The 11,409-nt window shown below is 44.1% G+C and overlaps 1 protein-coding gene across 1 annotated transcript in view; it reads left to right on the top strand.

Moving 5' to 3' along the window:
* Positions 1-4,182: 4,182 nt before the first annotated feature.
* ITIH5 (inter-alpha-trypsin inhibitor heavy chain 5) overlaps positions 4,183-11,409 on the top strand; it is a 42,586-nt gene continuing 35,359 nt past the window's right edge. The window contains exons 1-3 of the mRNA XM_015865927.2: positions 4,183-4,406; positions 7,160-7,204; positions 10,756-10,919. Coding sequence (XP_015721413.1) covers positions 4,287-4,406; positions 7,160-7,204; positions 10,756-10,919 — 329 coding nt within the window. The 5' untranslated portion in view covers positions 4,183-4,286. The remainder of the gene's footprint in view (positions 4,407-7,159; positions 7,205-10,755; positions 10,920-11,409) is intronic.

The raw sequence follows: 11,409 nt of genomic DNA, 5'->3' as shown, positions 1-11,409 counted from the left end.
ACGCCTCCATGATTGCAGTCAGAGCCTATGTGACAGTGGTGGTGCCCATCAAGGACTGAAGGAAAAGCAGTATCTGGGACCCCAACTTGGAAGCTAATTACCAATGCACTGAAGAGATGGAGTCCTATGGAACAGACTTTTATTAATATATTAATTTTCTAAAGCTTTATTTCATTCCTCTCATTACCACTAAATGGGCTTAATTATTTTTTTTTTAGGTAAAAATAACAACTCCGGAAAACAGTGTGACCACTAGATGGCATGAAGTGCTCAAATATGCTGCCCCAAAAAGTTCAAAACCCGAGATTTCTAAAGGCAAAAGACCTATATATATATATTTATATATGGAAGAAACAAGTGCTGAGGATGCTCAGCTCAGAGCAATCCCTGAGCCCTACCATTTACTCTTGGAATAGGTGGACTTCCTCAGCATTTAATGGGGAGAACAGGATCTCAGGCAGATATTTTCTAGTATGTGCCAACTGGGCTGCTTGGTGGCCAGCCCTCTCCATGGCCAAAAATCCTCTGGAAATAAGTTATCATGCACTGTCCCCATTGAAGCATTTGGAGCCTACACTGTGCAGTCTGTTCCTCAGAATAATTAAAATGTGATATCCTGGCTTGCAGCTGGGAAGGGATACTGACAATTGATGTCTTTTTGGATATAGTCAGTTTCCCCTTCCCTAACTGAATTTAATGTCCAGTGGCCCAGCTAAGTACAGCGTACCTGCAAGGCAACACACATACATGGGGTGCTGCTGATATGCATCTCCCCGAACACCAGCTGTTCTGGGAAACGATACTACAGACATGTACAATGGATTCTCCTCTTGCTTCAGATTTTTCTCTTTGAATTCTTATTCAAAACCACCCAGCAAGCTGCTTTTCTACCCAGATGACCTTTTCAAAGGGTGTTGCAGCACTCCGGGCAGACTCAGATTTCCCTTCTGAGGCCCTTTAGCAGACACTATGGCATCTTTAAAATTTTCATCCCAGATCAGAGTAATATCAGATTTTGAAGTTCTAAATTCTCATCTGGGCTATAGTGCACACAGCTAATGGCAATGAGAAAACAGCAGCCACTGTGTCACCAGAAAAGTCCTGCCTGGAACACAGGCACCTCCCTGATGGGAAGAGAAGTTGGGACCACCAGGTTCCATGTAGTTCATGTAGTTTCATGCAGTTTTAGTTCCATGATTATACACTTCTAGTTGGGCATTTAATGTGTGAGGTGGTTATCTGGTGTCTCATTCTTCTTCCTGGAAAAACAGAAGACTAGAAACCTTTAATCTGTGAATTTGTGTATTATAGTACAGAGCTAGTGATCAAATGTGCCTCTAATCTGGTTCCCTCAGCTTCAGTCTGCAGCCTGGATTACCCCTGCTCATGAACTAAAAGGCCCCATGTTTCCTTTAACTTCAATGACTTCTTACAGGGTTTATTTAACTAATGTAATGGTGACAACGAGGAAGACTAGCCCTGTCTATGAGCACTGTGTGGGAAAATGGGGATGCAGACAAGTGAAGGCAGAGCAACATTAAGGTTTATGTGTTTGTATGTCAACACAGAGAGATTCCTTAACATAACGTGATCCATCACAGGTGAACTGTGCACTGAAGCTCACCTGCCAGCTCGTGTCTTTCCCCCCATCTCTGAATGTGCTGTCTGGAGGTATGCCAGGCAATTCAATTTGGTGAGCTCCCACTCAAAGAACAGCTGCTCATTTTGCTAAGCTGGCAAAAATCAGCATCAAATATGTCTAATGCAAACAGGCACACATGAATAATTGCTCATCTCCATCTCCAACAGTATCCCTGGAACAGTGGCTTTCATGTTCCCCCTCAAAATCAGGAGATCGTATTCCAGAGGCGGAAGATGGGATAATGTAAGCAATTAGGACCTCAGGCTTAATATTCACATGCAAACCTAACAGTATCTGGACCATGATTAATAAAACACAGCTTGGTCTTATTAAGCTACGTGCTGCGTCCTTATGTGCACTTACTGGGAGCCTGAGAAGAACTGTCTGCTTCTAAACACTTTGGGAAGGGCAATGTTTTTCCCAGCTCATTCTCTCATGGTTACCCCATGTCTGTTCTGAACTTTTTCCTTTCATCAGACATACCCAGGGACGTGAGGGATTTTAAGGATATAAGGTTCATCGGTTATATGTTCTCAGAGGACATACACTTTCAGATAGGTGCACATGTGTCTGTTCAGGACAAACATTTGGGTTCCAGTGATACAGTTGTGTATTTACACCTTCTGACATGGCTGGAAGGACATTTTGGCATCAGACTGGCAATATCACAGAATCATTAAGGTTGGAAAAGATGACTAAGATCATCCAGTCCAACCAGCAACCCATCCCCACTATGCCCACTGACCATGTCCCGTGATGCCACATCTTCACAGTTATTGAACACCTTCAGGGACGGTGATTCCAGCACCTCCCTGGGCAGCCTGTGCCAGTGGCCAACCATTCCTTTTGAGTATGATTCTTTCCTAATATCCAACCTGAACTTCCCCTGGCACAACTTGAGGCCATTTTCTCTCATCCTATTACTGTTATGTGGGAGGTGAAGCTGACTCCTGCCTTGTTTCTACCTCCTTTGAGGGAGATGTAGACAGCAATACAGTCTCCTCTGGGACTTCTCTTCTCCAGACTGAACATTCCCAGTTCCCTCAGCCACCCCAAACAAGATCTGTGCTTCAGACCCTTCACAGCTTCACTGCCCTTCTCTGGACACATCCTAGGGCTTCAATGTCTCTGCTGTTGTGAGAGGCCCAGAACTAAGCAGAGTACTGAGGCATGGCCTCACCAAAGAAAGGTGCCAAGCTCGTGGTACTGAGCCACCCACTGGACATTCACCACATTGGAGTGGAGCTAAAGCAAAATGACCTCAGTCTCTGATGGCCTAGAGCTGGAAAGTGAGAACACAATGGTTTGAATCTTGAAAGAACTGCAGTGTGAAAGAAAAGAGAAGAAAATTGGGACTGCTGGAGCTGAGAAACTACCAACAAGACAATGAGAGAGAGGGATGAAAGCACAGCTTCAGGGCACGATGGTGCCAAGATAAGGTGCCAGGCCAACACCATGATGACAGCTTTCCTGGGCCGCCCGCAGCCTGGTGGGGAGGCAGCAGGAGAGGTGCCAAAGTGAGGGTGCGGAGAGAGCCCTGCCCTGTGCTGAGAAACCAGGCCCTGGGGCTGCTTTCACCAATGAACCAGAGATCTTGGCACCAAGAAGAAGGAGGAAGTGTTGATGCTGCCACAGGCTTGCATGAGGTGGGGCTCAGCCCATCTCATGGCTGCCCTCATGGTGTGCTTCTCCTGTACCTCCCTCCACCCCACTGCCTCTTTGGTAGAGGCTGGAGGGGAAGAGGGAAACATAAAAATCCCTTCAGAGAGGCTGAAAATGTACAGTTGTACCCATCCTGGGCAAACCTTCAAGTATGTGCTTGGATCACGCTTCCAAAAGGGTGGGCAGAAGAATGCTTTTATATACAAACTGTGGCATAAGTCATTCAGGGCTAACCAACATAATGGTGAATAGCATAAGGAGACACACAGAGGCTCTTTCAGCTGCCACCAGAGCTAAGTACCAGCACCTCACAGTGTGTCCTGTGGCAGCAGCCATCTTGGGTCCTGCCCTAGCAAAAGAAATTGCACTTCACAGAGGGCTACCACAGGATTGGGGCACTGCTGACACTGAAATCATAGCATCATTAAGGTTGGAAAAAGGCTTCTAAGATCATCTAGTCCAACTATCAACCCATTCCCACCATGTACCTCAGTGCCATATTCCCCACCACTTCCCTGGGCAGCCTGTTCCTATGCCTTACCAAGTGCTCCAGTCCTGTGTCCAAGCCACCCATCCCTGTCTCTCCTTCCAGCATTCCCTTGGCATCTTCCCCCTTTTGACTCCAGGCTGCTTGCGAGGACCTCATCGACTGTCTCCTTGCTTGGGGTGACATGAGGACATATGGCAGCACCTCATGGACCCCCAGCTCTGATCCCCTCTGTCTGCCCACAGGAGTTGAGATGGGGGCTGTGGGCAGCACACGAGGATTGTGCCTGTAATCCCAGACTGAGGGGAAGTGACTGCAGGATAGAAAACCCTGGCAGCCAGAGAAGCCCTGAGTGGAAAAGGGGCCGGTCCCAAGCTGGGAAGGAGGAGAAGAGGGTGGACCGTCTCGCCTCCTGTCAGCCTGCTCACAGCCTGTCCGCAGCACAAGCAGCAGTGGAGGCAGCAGGGCTTTCCTCCTACCTGCTGTCCCTCCACCATGATCCTTTGGCTATGGCTCTGCTGCTGCTTCCCTGCTGCCATGGGGCAGCCCGACTCGGAGCTGATGGCAAGGTACCTGGAGGAGAAGCTGATGGCAGACTACAGCGTTGTGGAGCAAGTAGGTGTTAAGACAGTTGTTATTTGGGGACATCTGGTGGCTTGTGCCCTGTTAATTGGCATGGATTAATTGAAAGTAGCCAGCTGGAGAGCTCTCGGATTGGTGCATGTCAAGCACTGTCAGGTGAACAAACTGCCTGGATGGCCCTTGTGGTGATAGAGAACTGACAGCAAGAAAAATGCACTGAATCTGTCACTCATTTGCAGTCCCTTTCTTCAGGGTTTAGTATTAACATGCGCAGCAGGCTGCTAAAAGTGAATTTCTTGCACCTATCTGTGCAGCATGCCTCTCTGCTGTCCCTATGGCTGAGAGCACAGGTGGTCCTTTCAGGTAAAGCCCCAGCACCCTCCTGTGCTGCCAAGGGATGTGGTCTTACTGCCTCTGGAGAGCTGGCATCCTGATAGTTGTGTTAAACAACGTGTGCTGCAGGGACAAGAGAGTTAATGCAGTCCTCTGGCCTTGCGCCAGTCTGAGTAATTCAGAGTATTTCAGGCTCGGAGGAAGGTTTTTCTGCCCTGTCCTCTGGTCTCAGTTTTACCACACTTGATTTTTAACTGAAGCTGGATGAAATGAATTTCCATGTATTTCAGCTCATAAAATGCCTTTTGAACAAGGGGTGGGGGGAGGGAATAAATACATTCAGCAAGTGAGGACTGTTGCATTGTGCTGCTGTGCAGCTCAGATTTTCTGCAGAAATGAGACTGAAAGGGCAACTTTTTGCAAGTTAGGAATAGCATTGCAGTGGTAGCTCGGAGGCTGTGGTTTAAAAGACTGGATGTTAAACCTGTGCTCACATCCTTCATGTCTATGCTGGTTATTCAGGGTGACTTTGCTTAAGTTACCTAAATAGGCAGTTACCTAAATTTGATGAGATCTGAGAGGCTCTGTAGTATATAAGACCTTTGGATGTGATGCAGGATCTATGGATCCTGCTGGACACCAAGAAGGATACTCTAGAGTGCCACAGACAACACTAGATACCTGTATTTGGCATCTTGGTTGAATGGTATCTGGGAAAACTCATTCATCTGCTTACAGGGAGAACTGTTGGGAAGCTAAGGCAGATGACAAGGTTGTTGTTTATTGCCACTGCTTTAGAGGTAGTTCTGGTCAGTTGTTCAGTGATTGTTAGGTTGCTATTGCTCAGTTTATTCTTTGTATGCCATGCTAAGGTGTCAGCAGCAATGGAGTCAGTGCTTTGGCAGTAGTCATAAAGACCTAACAAGCAGAACGTAGCTACTGACCAGTATCTACCACTTATTCTCAAGACTTCAGAAGCTGTCTTTCTGAGAGAATCACATCATTCTCTCCTCTCCTCTCCTCTCCTCTCCTCTCCTCTCCTCTCCTCTCCTCTCCTCTCCTCTCCTCTCCTCTCCTCTCCTCTCCTCTCCTCTTCCTCTCCTCTCCTTCTCCTTCCCCTCTCCTCTCCTCTCCTCCCGCTCCTCCCGCTCTGTCGCCTCCTCCTCCCGTTCCTCATCTTTTTCCCATCTCAGGCCTGCCCTCCTCTCCTTATTCCTCTCCTCTCCTCTCCTCTCTCTTCTCTTTTCAGAATTTCCTGGGGGAAATGCTTTTCCTAGGTTCTAATTTTACAAGATGTTGGCTAAAAGAAAGAGGAAAATAAGATCCTAACAGAGAAGACCGTTTAAATTCTCCACTGGGCTTTTCTGAGCTTTGCAATGCATGAATAAAGAGAAAAAATTATACATTTGGCAAGGAGTGACTTTGTTTTCAGTGTAAACCAAGAGAAAGGGCAAATCAGGTAAAAAAATTATCATTGCATTCCTCTATTCTCTAGAGTTTCACCAACATTTTAAAAAGTCACTTGGCTTCCCTTCTTGTTCCTCACTGACAAGAGACTTCTACTCAGTTTTGAGGAGGAATTGGATTTGGACATGTTGTTAAGCCAAGACTTATGTAAGAAAAAAGTCAGAGTAGTTGTTGTGAAGGGTGATAAGCTGAGTATGACTGCCTTGTCATAGGTGAAATACTCTGTTTAATAGCAAAATCCCCAAGTAAGGATGAGGAATGGGCTTTGACTTTTAACTGACAATTTAGATGGGTTCAAAATGATATTTGATAAGCAAATGAAACTAGTGCAGGCCTCAGTTTGCCCTGCTCTGGTCTAATTAATTACTAGGCCTCCTGAGATCCTAAAGCAGAAAGGACTGAAGTAAGGATGCCCAACATTGGGTTGACAGCCATATCTTACCTATGAAGTCATTTCATTTGATCTATGGTTAACTTCAGCCTTCCCCTCCTAACAGAGATTAGGAGATGTGGGTTGGGAAAATTCTAATAAAATCACTGTATTTGTAATGTCCAACATAAAAACAGATGGACATTATTTTCTCAGGAAACCATTTAGTAGAGCTCATCACGCACTGCATACCATGCAACGAAAAAGCAGTATAGACCCTTTGTGTACTTCCTTAGGAAGCTGTCAGATAATATGCTTGAGGATGAAGACACAGCACGGACAGCTATGGCTGATGTCCTTGAATTCAAAGATTCTCTGGACAGGTAGCATTTGCAAAACACACAGTACCTTCTCGCTCATGAGAGCTGCATTCCACAACTGAGCTTTGACAAATGGGTATGCTAATAGAGAAGAGATTTAGGTTTCGGTTTCAACCAGAGGAATATTTGAACCTGGCCATGGGTGATCAGTCACACAAGCTCACGTCTGGATTTAAACAAATGACAAGTTTTCTGAAAGTTGACTAGGCTCCATTAACTCCTTTAATTCTTTGCAGGTTGCACGTCGAGTCCCAAGACAGACCAGATTTTTACAGAGGCTGGTATGTATCACCCTGTTTTTTATTTCATGAGTATTACATTTGCTCTGTGTGTCTATATGTATGTGCAGCCTTGTGCCCAATAGTAAATTTTATCAGTCGGTGTTAGAAGAGTGTGATTCTAGGGAAAAAATCTGGCTATGTTGCTGCACTGAGATTTGCATGACTTAGATAAAAACACAGCTAAAGCCAGTGAAATTGCTATTCACGGCCATTCATTTTCCTGGTTTCTTTTCTCAGCTGAGAACTGGAAGAACTCATTTCACACACTGAACAGTCATCAGTAGCTTCTGACTCCTTTGATCTTTGACACTTTAGAATCAGCTCCCAAAGGGAAAGCAATCCTCAATCTTATTACTAGTTTACAACTTCTAATCTGACATGCGGTCAATATATTTTGATAAAAGCAACAGATAGAGGCAAAAACATGGAGTGAATTTCATTTATCTTCAGCTCTTTTCTGTCCTTCCAAAGATCTGTTATAAACAAACACAAAATAATACGTCTGGCAGAAAATTTTCGGCTCCCACTTCAGCATAATAACTGGGACATCTTCAAAAAGCCTCCAGCCAACCTTTATTGTAGCAAAGTGCTAATCCACTGCCTTGGCACTCCCTAGATTTATTTTTAATAGGAATAATAAATCACAGCAACAATAATATTAAACAAACGGTTTGTTTTGTTTTGTTTTCCCTTTGTGCTGTCTCTCTTCTTCTGAAGACCTTAATAAAAAGTGGGGAAAACAAGCAAGCATTTGTGCAGCTGTAAGTCAGAGAATCAAGCACTGACGGATTGTGTAAGGGCTCCAGGGAACGTGCAAGAATTGCAGACTGGAACTTGGGCTGCCCGCCAAGCCCAACCTAACAACCTGTTTGGAAACCGCCTCTGCCCCCAGCATTTATATTTTCTATATACAAGAAATGGCAGATCCCTTCCAGGGCCCTAAAGCTCTTTCATCCTCAGTTGTATATGAAACCCTTGCACAGTGTTTGCTTTCTCCAACAGCAACATCTACTCACCACAAGGAGGAAGAAGTGCTGAATGTATTCTTTTCCATTTGTTTTTGCCATTTGTCTGTGGAGATATTAGAACTGGAGCTTCTTTCAAGGGATGCAGTGATTTAACAGAAATCAGTTGAAACTAGTAGATGATAGCGTTGGTAAAATAAATCTAAGGGATGTGGTTCTTCATATAAAACAGAATCAAAGAATCGTTCAGGTTGGAAAACATTCCTAACATCATCCAGTCCAACCATCTACTTGCCACCAGTATTGCCTATTAAACCACATCCTTAAGAACCACATCTTCACATTTCTTGAACACCTCTAGGAATGGTGTTCATAAAACACCACATTGGGTGTAGGAATTCCTTCAGCCACTGATTAGAGAATACTGAGAGAAAGTTCTTGAGTAGTATCAGGTTGGCCTGATCTTAACACTCGTCTCTGATCATGTACTATTGATCCCTGCCAGTGACAGGCTATGTTCTTGTCTTAACAAGACAAGATCTGCCACTGTAAAACCAGTGTGCATCCCAGCTATTTGCTGTTGAGCTGTCAGCCTGGTTTGTGACCACAGATTGTGATGAAATGCAGAAAATGGGAGTGAATACAAGACATTTGGATCTAAGGAATTTGATGCATTTTCAGGTTCTCTTTCACTTCTGCAATGAAATCCTCTTTAACACTTGATAGGCCACAGGCAATTGGTGGTACAAAAGAGTGATGGAACACTATCCCATTAGATCTGAAATTGTGCCTGCAACATCACTTCAGATCAAAACTCCCCATCCTCTCCACTTTCAGCAGAATAAAACTGAAAATCCATGTCTGTGTGAGGGAAAGTCCTAACAACATATTGTCTCATATTTTGGGAATATTATCCTAGGCACCACTGACTGACTAAAAACCACTTGTGGCCTAAGGGTGGATATCTACATTAAATAGATGTTTTCTAGTCTAGATCTGTCTCATTGAGCTGTCTGCAATTAGTGAACCAGCTCACACTAAAAATGATAGTTTTTGCTATTGTGCTCCATGGGAACTGAACCTGTGCTGAAGAGGATGTACCTCTTCATCTAGTGAAGATGTGCCAAGCTGTAGCCCAATACGTACTATGTATGACAGAACAAGTCAGACATTTTCCAGCTGATAAAGATTTCCCTCATAATTAGGTCCATTTGAGACATGTCCAAGCCTTGAAAGTGTAGGCAGATGAGGTTTTATTTCCAAGACTGTTGCTAGTTTTGTCTTTGTTTCCAGAGCATTCTCATCCTTTCTTTTGCCTGGAAGTCACTAGCCCAGCAGCTTTGTTAGTTGGATGCTCACTTATCGCTATTCTGATACCATCAGCTATGGCAGAATATTTTCTGTTTCGTACTTACTCATACAATGATTGATCCCTTTATTAAGCCATTTGGGGAGACTGTTTTTATTGGGAAAAAAAGGCTGGTAGCGCAGCTGAAGAGCATGTTTGTGTCTTCACAAATCTCAGGGGGCTGTGATTTTTTACTAGCCTCAGCAGGAATAAATTCTTGATGTACTTGGTCTAACAAAATTACTCTTTACTTGCAATGTCTTTTACTGTTTAGCTCCCTTCTGCTTTTGAAGTTTCAGACTTCAATGGCTTAAGGCAGCAGACAGATTCTTTTTTAACGGGCTACTTATAGTTAAATACACTGAAGTCTTCTAGGATGAAAACTGTTGAGTTCCATGGAGATGCTGCTGTCAGAAATCATCTTAGACAGAAGAAATGCTCCAACCCAGGACACATTCCCATGCAGCAGAAATTGGCTTTCAGCATCCATTGCTACATCATGTGTCATTCTCTGAAGTCTCTGCTGCTTCTCTGCTGGAAGGAATCCAACATGGACTATAAGGCTTAAAATACTTTGTTCAAGATGTCACCGTGACAGTGTTTCTTATTAAATCTCTTCCATCCATTGGCTGAGACCTCCAGCATTGATTCTCAGCATAGGCGGACTCAACCCACTCTACTGACAGCAGTTTTTCTGTTTACAAAACTTACGGATCTGACTGTGTCAGTCTTAAGATGCTGCTCCATGCACAGTGATCTCAGTCTTTCAAGAGGACTTACATCTGCTCTTGTGACATCAGTTCTGGACCGTTTGGGGAGATATTTTGGGCTTCTCTTCCAGGCCAGAAGGGACTAATCCTCACTGTCTCAAATAGTCAGAGTTGAAGGGTGCGACTTAGGATACAGATGGATTTTATCAGTGTATTTCACAACATAGATACTGGCAAAATCAGAGCTCTTGTGCTGCCCAGACTTCTCCTGAGAACTGGAGAATGACTGTGGTTTTTGACCACGTGTATGAACAAAGGTGCTGCCATGTCTTTAGTTTAAATTTTGCTTCTCACCTGATATTTTGGAGGCAATCTTCACCTTGTTTGCTGTCTGTTTCTCACAGGGAGTCAAATACTCATTGTAAAAGGGTTCATTCTTTGAGAATATTAAATATTAAACCTGGTGTAAAATTGAAGGGGAGAGTTCCCTAGCTGTCACTGTTAATGGGTAACCTTTGATATCTACAGGAAACTAGGCCTCGGATGTCTGAATTCTCTGTGAAATCCACAATCATTTCTCGCTATGCTTTCACCACGGTATCCTGCACAATGGTAAACAGTGGATCTGAGGCACGAGAAGCAGTGTTTGAGATGCAGATCCCAGCTGCAGCTTTCATCTCCAACTTTACCATGTAAGTAAGTAGTTCTGACATCTAGGTGAACAATGTTTTTTCCATCTCACAGACTGGTCTCTGAGATTTTAAGAATTGGCTAGATGCAGTTGGACTGTATCAATGCTTTTTTTGCATTTATAATAGTTTCATTTGGAGAACACACGCATGGTATACTTCATCCAAGACTTATCATGGCCTCACAGAACAGAACAAATGCTTGGAGGACAGGATACTAAGATTCAAGCTCTCACTGTACGTGTGGAAGAGCATTCTTCTATTTCCCATCTGAGTGCACTTTAGTAACTTCCTTCTTCTCTTTCTCAGATTTGGACCAGAACAACTTTTCTGACCTTCAGAAACCTTTCCAATTAAGATTTCAACAACACTAGCACAGCATATTTTTGTCTCCTAACTCTGACTGTGGTGCCTCAGAGGCTACTTATTTTTCCACTTTCTTCACAATCTCAATGGAGGACAAGAGTCAGATCAAAACAGAAGATGGGCTGAC

The sequence above is a fragment of the Coturnix japonica genome, chromosome 1, assembly GCF_001577835.2.
Source record: "Coturnix japonica isolate 7356 chromosome 1, Coturnix japonica 2.1, whole genome shotgun sequence".
In the NCBI taxonomy this organism is placed as follows: domain Eukaryota; kingdom Metazoa; phylum Chordata; class Aves; order Galliformes; family Phasianidae; genus Coturnix; species Coturnix japonica.
The sequence above is the reverse complement of the archived record's forward strand: the minus strand, read 5'-3'. Positions and strand labels throughout refer to the sequence as shown.